Raw genomic sequence first — 17,060 nt, 5'->3', positions numbered from 1 at the left:
CAAATCAATTCTCACCGGCATGGGCCTTGAAGAATTTATGTCTGGAATCTGTCTTTTCTCATTTTGTGTTGGCTGTTTGTTTGAATGGGCAGATTTTATCCCATTTTTGCAGGTGCTGTGATGAATTTTGGGCAGAATTTTAGGCTGCTCTTGGAGAGAGGGGCTGCTCAATTCCTCTTCAGTCTTGAGGTAGCAGCAGTTCCCATTTCCCTGCCCTGCAGCTCTGCTGACTCTGCAGAGCAAAAATACAGTTAAAAATAGGGGTAAAACAGATACCTTTTCAGTACTTGAAAAGAATAATTTCTCCCTAGATCTGCCTAGCTCCCGATCAAACCAGTGCCTGTTAGAAATGTGGATCATAACTCATCAGCGACGGGAGCCGGTGCTCAGGGTCGCCACGTGATGTTCCTGAACACAGGACTCAAACAGGGACAGCTTCCCTCTTCTGCTGCTCTCTCAAGGATGGGCTCTTCTGAAAGAGGAATGGTTGTGTGGGGAGAGCTCATCCCATCACTGCTCCATCCATCATAATAAAGGTTATTAACAGCCTACGTGACCAGCCTGCCTATCCCCGCAGAGCTCGCCAGGCAGTCCTGCAAGCTCTGCACTGTAAGCTGGGTTTTATTAAATATTTGCTTGACCAGAGAGGCAAAGCAGAACAGGGTAAACATGACTAAAGTAAATGTGGGCTGACCTTTGTCCGTCATCCATCCAGCGCCCGCGGCTGCCGCGGCAGGGAGGGCAGCGGGAGGTGAAGGTGATCCTACAACAGCCTGGAAATCCTGGCTGCTCTGAGAGAATTTTGAAATATTTGGGGTGGCACGGAAGTGGTGGCTGCTCCACAAGCCCAGACTTACCCTTTCCACTATCAGATCTAATCAGCCCACGGGTCAAAAGGATGTGGGATTTGTTCTCTGTATTATTTTTTGAGGTAAATTTTTCAGTTCCACCGGCGTTAGCAGAGCTGCACAGATCTGAAAAAGCTGCACATCCAGACCTGTGTCACTGTCACATCTTCCTCCCTGCTGGGATCTGCAAGCAGGGATTTTTTTTTTCCATGCCTCCTACTTGTGCGAGCCTGGCTGTCATCATTGGTTACACCCCTGATTTCAGCAAAGTCACTCTGTGACAGAGGGGTTGGGACACCGCAGGAGTGGAGCTGCGTTTGGCTTGTGTCCTTTTTCAAATCAAGAAAAGCTTTGTGAAGTTCTGATCTGGATGACAGAAGGAAGAAGGGCCTGGCCACCAGGTTTGTGTGGTCAGCACTCATTGAGGAGCTTGGCTTGTGAGGCCTGAGCTGGTAGAACTCCATCTCCAACATGCCCTGTGGGGCTATAAATGGGTAAAGCTGTTCTTGGTACAGAAGCAACCAAAAAAGTGAAGGAAAAGGGAGCAGATGGATGTGTTGAGTAGGAAGAGGTGTTTCCATGGGGCTTGGTGATGTGCCCACCAAATGTTTGAACCCCACACTGCTCCCATCACCTTGGTTAAAACCTGGGAGGCTTTAAGGGACTGAGTGGTGCAAGGAAACCTCTTCCCTCTCTTTGGAAAGGCACCAAGTGTCCTTGGGTCATTGGTTTTCCCACTTCACGGTGTTTTAGGCTTTATCACTGCTGGTAGATCAGCAACTCCTTTGTCCTCAGCCACCTGAGATTCCCAGGAGAGCTGGATCTCTTTTGGATGATGTTCCCTTGGCTGTGAAGCGGGTGGAGAGTGGTCTGTGGGGAGAGCCCAGGAGAGGGAGGACATGCAGTGCTCCGTTTGCTCCCAGCCCTTTGCAGATGTGGCAGTGACAGCTGGCACACCACAACCCCTGGCCCTGTACTCCAGGCTGGGCTGGCCTGAGGCAGCTTTGATCTGGAAGCCACAGAGCTCCTGCTCAAACAGGCCCGTTCTGGACCGAGATCTCCCTGAAGGGGTGTTAATGTCACACCAGAGCTGGCTCCTTCCCGGCAAACTTCAAGGGCTGTGGCAGAGCTCAGCATCCATCTGGCCCCATCCCTGTAGGCACATCCCTGACCTTCTCTAGGCTTCAGTGCCTCATCCAGAAGAGCAGGATAATAATCCTTCTCCAGTCCTGGCATCCTCAGATAGCAAATACACAGCTGGGCCGACGCTGGCAGTGCAAACAGCAATGCTGGGTGATGTTTTTACCATCACCCTTCTGCACTTCCAGTAAATATTTGTGCTGCACCGTGGGGCACGTGTGTGTGTAATGGAGAGGGTGCTGATTTATTGCTCTGCTGTGTGATTTCTGCTTTTTCTCCCTGCATCTTTTCTGTCAGGAAGGCTCCCTTTGTGCTGGTTTTAAGTAGAGAGCTCAGAGTGGAGAAAGGGAGGATTAGCAATTAAATACGCTCTGATGATGGCATGGTTGTGAAGGAGGGAGGAGGAAGGAATACTCCATAGTAATGTACTTTTGTTTTCTTTTTTCTTTGCTTGTAGGACGGAATCTGCCAGGGAATTGGTGTTCTGAAGAGTTCTACAGCTTCTAATCCTTGTTGCCTTGGGAATACAAACCTCTCTAATCATGTCGCCGGCCATGTGGAAATGGACTTGCCTGGTTTCTCACCTCCTGCTGTCCACCACGGTGTCACCTCTTGGCAGACAGCAGCCACCCCACCCAAAGAGGCCCTTCATCACCTTCACCAGGGAGCAGGCAGAGGGAAACTTCAACCACTTGGTGGTGGACGAAAGAACTGGGCACATTTACTTGGGGGCTGTCAACAGGATCTACAAACTCTCCAGCGACCTGAAGGTCCTGGTGACCCACGAGACTGGTCCTGATGATGATAATCCCAAGTGTTATCCTCCCAGGATAGTCCAGACCTGCAACGAACCCTTGACGCCCACCAACAACATCAACAAAATGCTCCTCATAGACTACAAGGAGAATCGGTTGATAGCCTGTGGGAGCCTGTACCAGGGCATCTGCAAGCTCCTGAGGCTGGATGACCTCTTCAAGCTGGGAGAGCCCTTCCACAAGAAGGAGCATTACCTCTCTGGGGTGAACGAGAGTGGCTCTGTTTTTGGAGTCATTGTTTCTTACAGCAACATGGACGACAAGCTGTTCATCGCCACGGCCGTGGACGGCAAGCCGGAGTATTTCCCCACCATCTCCAGCAGAAAGCTCACCAAGAACTCCGAGGCTGATGGGATGTTTGCCTACGTCTTTCACGACGAGTTTGTGGCCTCTATGATCAAGATCCCCTCAGATACCTTTACCATCATCCCCGACTTCGATATCTACTACATCTACGGCTTCAGCAGCGGGAACTTTGTCTACTTCCTGACCCTGCAGCCTGAGATGATCTCCCCACCCGGCTCCACCACAAAGGAGCAGGTTTATACCTCCAAGCTGGTGCGGCTTTGTAAGGAGGACACGGCCTTCAACTCCTACGTGGAGGTGCCCATTGGCTGCGAGAAGAACGGGGTGGAATATCGCTTGCTCCAGGCTGCCTACTTGTCCAAGGCTGGAGCCATCCTGGCCAGGTCTCTGGGCGTTGGCCCCGAGGATGATATCCTCTTCACAGTCTTCTCCAAGGGGCAGAAAAGGAAGATGAAGTCCTTGGATGAGTCTGCTCTTTGCATCTTTGTCCTGAAAAACATCAACGACCGCATCAAGGACAGGCTTCAGTCCTGCTACAGGGGAGAGGGGACGTTAGATCTGGCCTGGCTCAAGGTCAAGGACATTCCCTGTAGCAGCGCGGTAAGTGAAGCCCCTGAGCACCCCACCTTGCCCTCCTCACGTATTAACAGGCCCTGTCTTCAGATAACAAACCTTCTCAGCCCTTAAAGCAGAGACCAAGGAACTGAGACTGCCCTGTGCCAGTCCTGGCTCTGCCTCCAGCTCCCCACAACTCACCCAGTTTAACCAGTTCCTGCCCCAAATAGCTCATGGACCAGCTGATGAAGGTATCAGCAGACACGCTGTGTTTGCTGATGAGCTAAACCAAGGGGCCTTGGCATATTTTGGAGGAATATGCCTGTTGTAGTTACTTGTAGATCACCCCTGTGATCACAGGGGTGAAATCACTTAGACCCAAAAGGTTTAGCTCAAACCTAAACCAAGAGAGGGCCTGGAGATGTTACAGCTGGTTTCTGTGTATGCTGGTGTAATTTTTTTTCCTTGGGCTGGAGATGGGGCAGGATTTATTCAGGGAACTTTATGAAGCCAGGGTTTCATTTCTTCCAGGGCTGAGAAGCACTGGTCATTAACCATCAAAGCCCCTCGCCTTCCGGTCTCCAGCCAGCTCTGCACCGAGAAATTAAGGCCTGGCTGCAGATCAAGGATTAAACACTGCAAGATTTAAGGGCAGGACTGGGGAAGAGGCTGGTCTGTCTGACCTACAAATGGTCTGGAGAAATTGCCTCGGTTTTATTCCGAGTGCCATGGCAGGGATGTGCAGAGGGCTGGCTTTGATAGCAGGCACGGACACGGGCATTACAGCTGGCACCGCACCCGGGGCTGCAGGAGCCGCTTCCCCGGGCTTTGATTCCCACCCTTAATTAGCTCTTTCAAGTGAGAGGAGAGTTGGTGTCTGAGCAAAGGGAATAGGGAGAAATGCCAGAGTGCTTTCCTGCCCCGTAATCTCCAGGCAGGCAGTGCTCAGGATATGGGATTGCTCCTTTGTGCCCAAGCCTTGTTTGCTGGGGGATTCTCCCGATGCTCCTTGGCGGGACAAGGACAGACCTCGAGGAATGTGGATGGGAGACTCATTGCAAGGACACTGATCCTGCCTTACTCTGCCCTAATTCCCCTTCACACCCCGCAGTGTCCTTGCTTAACCTTGCTCTGCTCTCGTTCTCCCCCACTGAAGGGACAAGTCCTTGATTTTAGTTGGGATCTCTTCTGCCTAGACCCGCAAAGCTCCCTGTGGAGCATTGCACAGGGAGAAAGGCTGTGCCCAAATCTGGCTTTGATTTTTTTGTTTAGCCGCAAGGCCTGTGCACATTCAAAGAGCTGCCTTTAGATTTAAGCTGGGAGCTTCCCACTGGAGTTTCTTTCCCGGGCTCTTAAGCCTCTCCATGCATTTGCATATTTACTCTGCTTGTGCTCCACACTTACATTTTCAGTGCTGGACCTCTCCAATTAGGAGGTTTGAAACCTCTCAGTCCTGCCTTCTGTGGCTTTAGATGGGAGCAAAAAAAAGCCAAGAGCTTTCTTGTGCCCCATGGGGTGAGTCCCAAACCAAGAAAATTGATGTTGGACTGAGTAGGGACAGGACTGCAGAGACTGGAGAGAGGACACGGTGGGGAAAAGTGTCAGAGCATATTTATGAGTGTACACCTTCGCTGTGAATCAGAGACACTGCAAAAGAACCTGGAGATGCTTGAATTAAAAGCAGGAAGTCTGAAGTGTGTGACTAAGTAGGCTGTCCTCTCCTTAAATGAGCCTGCTTAGAGCTGCTGGCAAGCCCTGCCTGAGATCAGCTGTGCTGCCCGAGGGAGGAGGTATTAGTGACTTGGCTGCTGGAAGGGGTTGCAGAGCCCAGCCGCTAAGCTTGGAAAATATTTGCTGGTTGGTGAAGTATTTTGGAGGCTGTGAGAGCCTGGTCTCCTCGGCTGATGTCCTGCTTGCCAGCCAAGCCCCAGCACTGCTGCTCTGCCACTCAGCACATGTGTTAGAGGCAGCTCTGAAACCAATTCCAAAGCCATCAGTGAGCCTGTCCCTGGGTTTGTGTGGATGTCAAATGTTTCTCTGCTGGTGCAAACAGAGGCTTAACCTGCCTAGAGTCTGGGCTGGAACTGAACTTCAGCTTTGCTGCCCTGCCTTTGGCAGCTGAAATCCTGTGTGAGAACAGGCCCAGCTGATGTGCTGGGCACTGGGCATTTCAAAGTGACAGAGGAGAGATTTGGATTAGGTGCTAGGGAGAAATTCTTTACACAGAGGGTACTGAGGCATTGGAACAGCTTGCCCAGAGAAGTTGTGGCTGCCCCTGCGTCTCTGGAAGTGTCCAAGGCCAGGCTGGATGGGGCTTGGAGCACCCTGGGATGGTGGAAGATGTCCCTGCCCATGGCAGGGGTTGGGACTGGATGAGCTTTAAGATCCTTTTCAACCCAAGACATTCTATTATTCTTTGTGATATTAGCTGTAGGACTGAGGAGCTGGGTTCCTTTTACTGACCTTGCCTATCAGGTCTGGCTTTTAGTAACAAATATTCTTCTAATTTTTCTAATAGTTCTGCCAGGGCAATAACTGAATCAAAGGGGATCCACATGACAGGATACTGCTGCTCCTGCCTTGGTGTAATCCTTGCTCAAGGCTATTTCAGGGCTAGAGAAACCTCCTGGGGACCATTCCCAGCACAACTCTCCTAACCTGCAATGTACATACAAAAAATTCCAGGGATGTGGGGGAACAGTGCTCTGGTCCCCACCAGCCAAGTCTGTACCTCCCCTGGTCAGGCAGCTTGGTTACGTCTGGAGCTGAGGTCAGGAAAGACCTTGGCTGGACAAACTTTGTCTCATGGTCAGTATTCAGCAGGAGGCACTGGGTCCCCGGATGTCCTGCAGGGTTGGATGTCCTGGAGACTTGTCCCAATCTGGTTTGCAAAGGTCAAGGCAAAGATAAAATCATAAAAAACCTCTGTGAGAGCCTGTATTGCCCCATGCCGAGTGCCTGTTGTAGATGTCAGCAGTGTGGCAGCAGAATTTCCAGAGTGGGAAAGGTGGAAGTCCAGAGGTGAATGGGGAATCCTCAATGCTCATTCCTCTCCCATCCCTGTGTTGCAGCTGTCCTTCCATTCATCTTCAGCATAAATCTGAAAAAAAAATGATAGATTTTCATGTCTGGGCCGTTGATTTGCAAATTGGTGATCTTCACTCAGGTGATGAATGGTCTCAGGTAATACCTCTCTGCAAAAGCAGGATAATAGCTTATATTTAAGCAGTACACTTGACCCCAAATGCTTAGAAATTCATATAATCAGAGAAAAATGAGGCTGGGAAAAAAGGATTCTTATGAGGTCATCTGATTTGCCCTTCTGCCCTACTTATAACACTTCTGACAGATGTTTGTCTCACCTGTTCTTAACCTCTGGCTATGGAGATCCCTCTCTCTCCCTAAAACCTGTCCATGCTGTGAGGGAGCTTTCCCTCATGTCAAATCTAAATCTCCTCTCTGGATACTGAAGCCATTCCTACTTACACAGTCAAAGGGCACCTTCAAACCCTTCGGCTCTGTGGACATGCAGGGTGTTGGCAAAGGCAGGGCTGTTCTGGATGGGGAAAAACAGGCTTCTTAAAACAGAAAACCAGCTTCATGTTGGCTAAAGGAGGCTGTGGTTTCATTGTCCTTCATAAACTTTGTAACTGAGCAGCCCGATCTAGTTGAAGTTATCCCTGCTCACGGCAGGAGGCTGGACTAGATGAACTTTTAAGGTCTCTTCCAACCATTCTGTGGTTCTATGACACTGTTGGGAAATGCTGGATTTCTTAAAACAAAAAAAAAAAAAAAAGGAAAAAAAGACATTTTGAGAGGACGATGGAGAAGTAAATGTGCCATTTCTGTACAGGAATTGATCATTGGGGGATTTGTTGACTGTCACTATGGTGAAATAAGATTAATGGGTGCATTTTGAAGCCTGGTGAGAGTTCCACTCAGCAGAGGAGGCAGGGGAACCTTCCCCTCTACCCTGGGGACCAGGCAGGTGAACTGCTGTGAGACAAGAAGCGTGGATGAAGAAGAGGAGGGTACTGGAGACTGACCCCAAAGCAGCCTGAGGGTGTCAGAGCTGTGGGGAGGCGGAGAGGAGCAGGGATCCTGCTGGAGCAAAGAACTCCCAAACCCGGGGTGCTGCTCGACGTGACCCTGGCTGTCAGCTCAGGAGCTGCTCACATCCCAGGGCTGCTTTCCTGGGAGATCCTGGCCTCCTCCTCCTCAGCCTGATCTGCCTCCCAGCCCAAGAGACCCCAGTCCCTGCCATGGAAAGGTGTCACCTCCATCACTGCAGCTTCTACCAGATATGCAGCACTGAGATAACCAAAGTGTCCCCAGCTACTGCCTGGCTTCTGCCTTTTGCTGGTATTTTCTTTTCCTTTTGGCAGGAAATGGGGTTTGACTGTTTAAATTGCTGTATTCAGTCTCTTCCTGTTTTTCATGGCAGCGCTGTCACTTGGGGGAGAACAGAAATGTTTTCAAAGCTGGCTGGCCAACAAAAGGCCTTGTGTGAAGAGCTGGGCAATATTTTCCCAACACTTTGCTACCAGAAGTGGATGTTTGGGTCCCAAGCCATTGTCTGACGAGTGATTTGGCTGTAAAGGCTTCCTGTGCTTCAGGTGGCTGCTGGTAACTCCCCAAAACCTCTCTGCAGATGCTGCTGGTGAAATCTCTGAGTTTCCTGCACCATCTCCATGCATTTGTTCCTCAAGTTGCTCTCCTGCCCTCTCCTGCTTTCCCTGTGTCCCCTGCCCACCCCTGATGCCCACCACGCAAGCACTGCTGCTGTCACGGGGTTTAGCTGGATTCAGGAGGAGTCTGTGGATTAGTCCTTCCATGCTGGGCACGTTTGGAGGCCAGCTGGGTGCACAGACATTTTCTTTTGGCAGCACAGGGATGAACACTGCCTGATCCTTGGGGTGACCCTTGGGCTCCCTCCTGCTCCACCCCACCAGGTTAGGAAGGGCCATTTCCAGCTCAGGTGGTGGAAACACTTTGTGTATGGTGTGGGAGAGTCAGCTTGACTCCTGGGGAGAGGTGGCCAAGATTTTTCAGCCTAGTCCATATTCCTCTTCCTTCCAGGGCTTCTGTTTGCAATCACTGGTGTTAACAGGGATGGCCAAAGTTTTTCAGCCTGTTTCATATTCCTCTTCCTTCCAGGCTTGTTTTCATCATCCCCGGTGTTAACAGGACACAGAGCACCTCTAAGACACCAGGATGGGGAGCAGCAGGAGGTTGTTTTACAGGGGGGTTGGCACCAAACCACACTTTGTAGCCCGGGGACTCATGGATCTGAGGGCTGTTCCCATCTGTTGCACGAGGAGGGAATCTCTTCCTTGCTCTTACATTGCTCTCTGGCACGGTGGGCAGAAGAACAGGGTCATTTAGAAAGAAGGACCAGCTGGAGCTGCTGGAAAGAAGGGATGTTTCATGGAAAAAAAATCACTTTACAAGCAAAAAAGCCGCAATTGTCATCCCTATCTGTCATTTCTCTTGTTTTCCCTTAGAAGCCAAAGGTTGGGGAAAAGGGAGTGTTAGCTTTTGCTTAGTCCTTGGGAAGAGGAATGTGTGGAAGGAGGTCCGTGCAATCCAGGGCCTTTGGCACTTTGCACACCCAGCCCTGCCCATTTCTCCTGGCTGGATTGGTGAGTACGTGAGCCTGACTCTTTCCCAGGGGAATGGATCAATCACAGGGATGAGTTACCAGTTTCATTTTACCTCATAATTCTCCCTGTCTGCCAATTGGGCCATCCTAAGTAAATCCCTGTGTGTGTCAGTGCCACTGGTGCTTGCACAACAGCACTTTTTGCTCATCCCAGCTGGACAGTTTTGTGTACACATCTTTATTCCAAATTTTACACGCTGGCATTTCTGATTCAAAGGGTTTATGGACAGCTGAGGTCAGCTCTTGGTCAGTTTTTAACAGCGCTTTCTCCATCTTCCTCTGAAAATGCAAATAAGAGCAGGAAACCCCTGCAAAAACGGCCAGGTTCAGTTTCTGGAAGGGCAGAAATGCTGTAATGCCTCTCTGGGAATGCTCCCTGGAGGCTGGGAGCCGGGGCAGACGGGCTGGTGGCTGCCAGATCTGTGTTTGTGCACTTGGTCACAGCGGTTTGTGTTGGACGGCGCGCGCGGCGTCTGCGCCGAGCGCCCGGGGACCCCGCGGCTGTGATAAGAGGTGACAAGGGTGACAAGGGTCCTCCTGCTGGCACCGGGGGCTGGAGAGGGCGGAATCCGACCTGTGGAGGACAGAGGGACACTGGGCAGGGCCCTGGCTCAGGGTTTCTAAGAGCTCTGTGATTTGCAGGTCTCCCCCTGCACTCTCTGCCTCCAGCATTGCCTCCCCTGCAAAGCTGGCTCTGCTCCGGGGTGAGAAACACTTCCACACTTCCACAGAGAGAAATTCCATGTTATCTCCCCACAGGAGGCAGCTCTCTCCATGGACACAGCTGGTTCTTCTCATGGAAGTGACCAGAGATCTGGGGCTGTGCTCCTTGGGCTAATGGAGAGCAACTGAGCTCATGTCTCCAGTGCCTCCAGTAAGGTCCTGGCCCCTCTGAACTGGGATTGGGAAAGTCTTCCCACTGTTTTCTCCGTGAGGTGAGCCCAGGCAGCACGTGGGTTCATCGTCTCTCTTCCCTTGGTGATGGTTCTCTCTCCCAGGTGCCTCCTCTCTGCTTTCAGCCAGCAGGGATAAGGACAGGACCCCGCCTCTGCAAAGCGCTCTGAGCTCCAGGCAGAGAAAAAAAAGTGGCTTTGGATGCTCTGAGGGAGAGCAAAACAAAAACTCTTAATCCCCTCCATCAACAGAAGCTTGCACTTGAGGGCTCTAAACCAGGGCCTAATTGCATGGAGAGGATGATTGCATTTGAGGCATTAAGTAGGTTTCTCAGTATTAAACACCTGTCCTTGAAAAGATACTGCCTGACCAGTGGATGCAGAAATAATTCTGGCAGTAATTAATTAAAACACCTCCACCCTGAAACGTCCCCTTCCCAAATCCTTATTGCCCTGGGGGGGAAAAAAACCCAAACATGCATTGGAAACAACCTTCTCAGAAGCATTTATTTCCTTCCAAAGCATAAAACAGGAGGAAACCCTGTGCCTTTAAGTGGCCGGGTGCCAAACCCTCTCACAGAGCTGCTCCCTCACGTCTGGGTGACCTCGCTCACACCAAATGTTCACTGAGGGCAGAGCAGGACCCAAGGCTGTTGTGTCTGAGATATTCCAGGCACAGCTCCCTCCCCCAATGCCCACCCCATCCCTGCTGGCTGTGCCTGAGCAGCCCAGCATCACCCCAGGTCCTGCTGGACCCCCGAGTGCAGGTGAGCAGAGTGCCAGACCCTCCGTTCCCCACCCGCGCCGCCTCCTTGCCGCGCAGACAGTCAGATTTATTTCTGGGAACTGCTCTTTGCTGCTTTCCCTGCCAGCAAACCCAGCCTGTTTTCTTCTGTGGCCGAGCCCTGCGGTCGCCTGTGGCTCAGCTCTTCATTTTTGGAGGCCTCCACATGATCTCCTCACATTCTCTTCCACGCCAGGGGATCGGCGACTTCGCAGACCTGACCTCGCGTTGCCTCGCCAGGAGGTCGCCTGGCAGGCCAAGGGGAATGCTTGTGCAAGAGGGTTTTTTTAAATTACAGAAAAAAAAAAGGCAGAAAGCAAACCTCAGATGTCCTGGAAGAGCCAGAAGCAAAATGACTCCAGCTCCCTTGGTGAGGCTGATGCTATTTAAAGCAGCTGGAGCAGGGGAGGTTGTACAATGCCCATTCTGTTGAGGAGGGGGTTGAGGGGATGCTGGGTTCAGCTTTGCTCTCTGGGATAAATCCTGCACAGACCCTTCCTCCCTCGCCTGGTGCCAGTGGAGCTGTTGGGGTAAAAGACAGTGCAGGGTCTGTCTCGGAACTTGGAGGCTCAGCGAAGATATTCAGCCTCTGGGAGCGATATGATGCACGTGGATATCTATTTATATTCCAGGAATATAACATAGGATACATTTATTTTTCCCACCCTGAAATTTCGCTATTTATCCAAATTGAATGGATGAGTTCCTATTGTACCTGGTAGGATAACAGAGATATTGGAAGACTGGATAGTGTGGAGATGGAGATGAAAAAATCTGTTTTACACACAGAGAGATTTCCGAATCACATCTGACCATGTTTCTGTCCCAGCCTGGCACCTGCAGGGCTTTTCTGTTGTAGGGTTTAGTTTTTGCTCTAAGTTTGTTTGAGGAGAATTTTATTAGGAACGGGACAATCTTTGGGTAACCTGGCAACAACTTTAGGACAAAATCTGGTGTTTGCAGAGCCAGCACAGACCTGGTTGTGTAGCTGTATCCAGGTTCAGGATAGAGCTGGAGTTCCATCCCTGGAAGTGTTCAAGACCAGTTTGGATGAGGCTTTGAACAACCTGATTCAGTGAAATGGGTCCCTGCTTGTGGCACAGGGTGGGACTGACTGGTCTTTAAGGTCCCTTTCAACCCAAACCATCCTACAATTCTATATTTAAAGAAATACTCAACATTAGGAAAGGCAAGACACCTAGATAGGACTGGAACCAAATGGTGAAGACAGAGTTTGCTCCGTTTCCTCCATGCAGCACTGGGAGCTGGTGCAGCTGATGGAACATGTGGGTGACATTAGATCAGCAGGAACAACACTGCATTTCCCCGTTTCAATGTCACTGCCCCGCCGTTGTCAGCGATCCAAAATATAATAGGATTTGTACAGCTGATTTATCCTGTAAACAAGCAATATTGGCCAGGCACGTATTTAGACAAGGAGAGAGAGTGGGAGAGGCGGAATGAGGGAATGTGCAGCAGGGAATAATAAAAAATTCACTCCTAATGAGGGAATGACCCGACACTCTTGGGTTGGGGTTGGTGGTCGGGATCCCACGCCAGCAAACACAGAGCTGTGACTGTGATGGTGTCCCTGCACCCAGGGCTGGCTGCAGCCTCCCGGTTTCTCAGTCCTGCTCTCAGATTCAGGAGCAGCTGGAGCTTCAGTGGATTTGCAGTGCCTGGTACCAGCGCTCTGAGTTCCTCCAGCACCGCGATCTGCACAGATAAGCGGCTGCAAATGGGAGATTTTCCCTTTCAGGGCTCGAGTGCTTTGGTTTGTTGTTTAAACTGATAACCAGGCTTCTTTAAATTCATCTTCTGTGAGATGATGGGACCAGGCACATCTCGATTCTGCCTGATACAGATGCCAGCCCTGGATGTCGACACTTGGTTGTTTGTTGAGCAAGCCAAGCTCTCACCATTTCCCGGTGCTGAGGAGCAGCAGCACATACATCTCACTCATTACAGCACTTAAATCACCTTTGCAGGACCGTGGTGAGGCTTAATTAATGCTTTTAAGAGGCTCAGGGCTCTCGGGGTGAAGGTGTTGCCTGCATGCAAAGCAGCCTTGTTGTTCCATTTCTGCAGCGCTGTTGGCGCGGGTGGCACTTTGCAGCCCAAATGATGATTTTTTTTTCCTGTGTAACAAAATAATAATTATAGCAATTGTGATGCAGTGAATTGCTGGTGGTGCCATCAAAGGGAGGCAGCCAGACTTTATCTGACCAGGTGAATTCAATAGGAATGAGAGGGCTGGTCAGGGAAATGTGACATCCTTCAGGATAAAATGACAGCACCTTCTCTAGAAGGTGTCTTTCTGCTTACACAAAATCCCCTTTTCACCCAAGATTTCCTCTCTCTGGGACTTGTTCTCCCTGTCTCAGCTACAGCAGCACTGAGAATATCAGTGCTGCTGTGTTTCAGGTGTGTAACAGAGCTTTGCTGCTGCAATAAGTTCTTACAGAAGAGCTCTAGCAGCTTATTTGATCAATACTTCCCCTTTGAAAAATCCCTAAATGCTTATTTACCCAACAGTCCATGGCAGTTTCAAAGGCAGAGTCTCCGCAGTCAATAATCTCTTTTTTTTGGGGTGTGAAAAATTTTAAGCGAATTTTTCAAAGCACTGATCTGAGAGCCACAGAGATTATGTTCTTCTGTTTATTCTTCAGTGCCTCATCCATACGATCCTCTGAGCCAGCAAGGGGAAGTTTATGGGACCACAGGGAAGCTCAGCTTCCTTTCACACCTTTTACGGTCACACTTGCTGCTCCTCAGGTCACATCCATCCTTCTGCCCTGTAGGAATGAACCTCAGTGACCACACAGCCTTGGGGTGTGATTTTCACCCTGCCTGCACAGCGTGGGGTGCTGATGCTGAGATTTGGAATTACAATGCAGGAAATCTTCTGAAGGGGTGGAAATGGAATGTGTAAAAGGGAGATTTGGCCGACACACTGATGTTTGGGATTTGGAATGGGAAGATCTCCGTGAATGGAATGTTTTATTATCTCTCGGTCTGCATTGCTGCTGGAGGTGCTGTCCCTTCTCTTTGCTTACATCAGACTTTTGGGGTCTAACCAAGGCACTGGAAATACCCCTTAAATCAAAATATGGCTTTCCTTCATGGGGACATGAACAATTTCCTTCTAATCACAGCATCATAGAATGGTTGGGTTGGAAAGGACCTTAAAATTCATCCAGTTCTACGCCCCTGCTGTGGACAGGGACATCTCCCACTAGAGCAGGTTGCTCAGAGCCCACAGCAGCCCAGTGCTGCTTCCAGAACAGTCCCAGCAAAAGTGGGAACCAGAGATGGAGAACAAGGAAAAAAAACCCAATAATAATAATAATAATAATAATAATAAATCTATCTATCTATCTATCTATCTATCTATCTATCTATCTATCTATCTATCTATCTATCTATCTATCTATCTATCTATCTACCTCTATATATATCTATCTTTGCAATTGCATTGCCATGGCTGTGACAGGGTCAGCAGATGCTGGAAGCAGGGCCCTGCATCTCCGAAGTGTGACACAAAAAGTAAGGAACACAAACCTAGCACCCAGAATTGTTTAAATTTTGTAATATTGGGCTCTAGAAAATTTGTAGGGGCTCACAAACGGATTTAACTTGTGCACATCTTTGGGCGCTGTAATGACCCTGAAAGGCAGGACAGCACAAATTTACAGCACAATTCCTTTTATCCACAATGACTGATAATCACCCAGCTCTGCTGAAGACTGAAGGAACCTGTTGCTCTCTGCAAGAAAGGCAGCCTCCTCTTCAGGAAATTGCAAATTTTACGACGTGGAGGAACATGGTGTAGGCTGTTGGGAAGCCTCACACTCACAGCAGAGCAGGAACATAAATGCAGGCATAAAAAGCCTGTACTCCATTAAGATTCTGCAGCACTCTGGAAACTTGACACCAGTCCTTGAACTGGTGCTTAAACTACAGACCTAAAAACCAAATGCCTGTACCAGTTCCAGTCAATTTGAGTAACTTTCCCTCTTGTTCTTGCGTTCCTGAATCGTGTCTGAATGAAAACCTCTCAGCATAGTTGGGTGCAATTTCCCTGTAATTGGTAAAGTTACTGTAACTGCACTGTCATTTGTATATGGTGACATGTAATTGCACAGTAACCACTGCTGTGGGTGCACAAGTGAAAAGCAGCGTGCAATTATAATGTATTTCCAAATGCTGGCTCTTTATCCAGCTCCTATTTTATCACAGAGCACCCTGGGGAAATGGGGCTGGGTATTTTTGGATGTCATTAGGCTGCAGACCGACCGCTGGAGAGGGGTTGGTTGGTGACCTGTGCTATCTCTGGTCGCTGCCCATCTCTTTGTCCACAAAATTTGGAGGTGCAGATGACAAAGATCCACAGCTGGGCAAACCTGCAGCCTTCTCCTGACCCAGTGTCAGGAATGCCTGGGAGGGGGAGGGCAGTGACAGGTATCAAATTCTGGGAATGATGTGGCAGGAGGGGAAATCCAGAGGGGCTGCACTGGGATTTCACAGCTTGGCACAGCAGCAAGACAAAATGTGAGGGTTCTGCTGAAGTTCTGTGGGGAGTAAAGGACAGGTGAACCAAAATCCATTGATTTCACAGGAGGCCAGAAGCAGAGATACTGCAGAGGGTCAGAGGGAGAGTCAATCCAGCTCCAGGAATGCCAAGTGCTAATGCCATGGGCAGGGCAAAGCAGCATCCAGCCTTGCACTCAAACCGTGCTCAAACCAAGAGAACGTGCACAGGCAAACAGGAGAAGCACAAGCTTTGGCTACCACCCTGCTGCCACTGGAATTTAAAGTGCTGTGGTTTGCAGGGAGATGGTTTCCATTATTTCCAGCTCCACTCTTTGGGGATTTATGGTTCACCCCTGCTGCAGGTGACCTAGACCCGAAATTTCTTAGCTTTTGTCTCTCCAGGTACTGTGAAATTTCTGCTTCCATCTCTCTAGATTTTTAAATATCCTGTTGAGTGGACATGTGCCCACCTTCACCCTCACTCAGCCCTTGCAGTCAGGCAGGAAAGGAGATCTTGCAGTCAGGTGATGGAAAAGACCTTGGCTATCTCCTTGCAAAGGCTCAGATGCCTGGAACTGTTGATTTCTTGCTGCTGTTGGCTCCCTGGCCCTGCTGGCAGCACAGACATCCATTAATGTGAGTCTCCTCCATCCTCTGCATCAGCCAAGCCTGAGATAACAGGAGAGAGGAGCCAAGTACCTGCCACCACGTGAAGACAGGGCTGTTAGGAATTAGCTGTAAATCAAAGGGAAGACTTGGCCACTGGGACAGCCTTTATCCCTGGTGAGTCTGTGGAATTGCTTTGGAGCCTGCTGAGGTATCTCGGAAAAAAGGCTCTGATGCTTTGATTGAGGAGGAGGATTCTGCTGGAGTGAAAGCAAGGAGGAGCGAGGGGTGGCTAATCCTTTATCAAGGCTCTTCCCCAAATGTGGATCAGGCTGTGTTTGGTTATCAGGGGCTGTCTCAGAGGCAAACAGTGAAAGCAGATGTTTAAGGGACAATTGGTGCATTATGAGCACTGTTTGCCCATGTCCCCTGATACTTTTGCTTCTGCCACTCGTGCCATGCCAGAGTGCTCATCCTGCTGGGAACGAGATGGGGACAGGCAAGGAGGTGATGTAATCAAATCTCTAACCCTTCTGCTGAATTTGGGGGTTTGGGGGGCTCAAAGAATCCCTCCAGGACTGACCAGCACCAAGGCTTTAAAGCCATCCTCTCCAGGAGGGCTTGGGTGTGTTGATTATTTATTTGATAGCCTTAATCCTGGAGGAGCAAAACGCCTGCCAGAATCCTGTAAATCAGGGCCATTCCTTTGCACATCCTTCCTGTTCCAGTGGTGGCTGTGACATTTGAAGCCCTGGTTGGTGACACAGGGAGAGGTGGCAGGAGCAGAACACAACCAGGTGGAGAGGCAGCTGGTGGGACTGGGGAGGGCGTTTGTGCCCTGGGAGCTGCCAGTCCATCTCAGATGAAGATTTTTTGGATATTCAGAGCACCTTGTGAACCTGTGCTTCTCAGTTTCAG

At 50.0% G+C, this 17,060-nt stretch overlaps 1 protein-coding gene across 1 annotated transcript in view; it reads left to right on the top strand.

Annotated features, from left to right (window-relative positions):
- Nucleotides 1-17,060, top strand: part of PLXNA4 (plexin A4) — a 445,535-nt gene that overhangs the window by 24,371 nt on the left and 404,104 nt on the right. Inside the window, exon 2 of the mRNA XM_063397126.1 lies at nucleotides 2,446-3,709. Within this exon, the coding sequence (XP_063253196.1) occupies nucleotides 2,531-3,709 (1,179 nt within the window). The 5' untranslated portion in view covers nucleotides 2,446-2,530. The remainder of the gene's footprint in view (nucleotides 1-2,445; nucleotides 3,710-17,060) is intronic.

The sequence above is a fragment of the Prinia subflava genome, chromosome 4, assembly GCF_021018805.1.
Source record: "Prinia subflava isolate CZ2003 ecotype Zambia chromosome 4, Cam_Psub_1.2, whole genome shotgun sequence".
Classification (NCBI taxonomy): Eukaryota; Metazoa; Chordata; class Aves; order Passeriformes; family Cisticolidae; genus Prinia; species Prinia subflava.
Note: the sequence above shows the minus strand (reverse complement) of the source record. Positions and strands in the feature narration are given on the sequence as shown.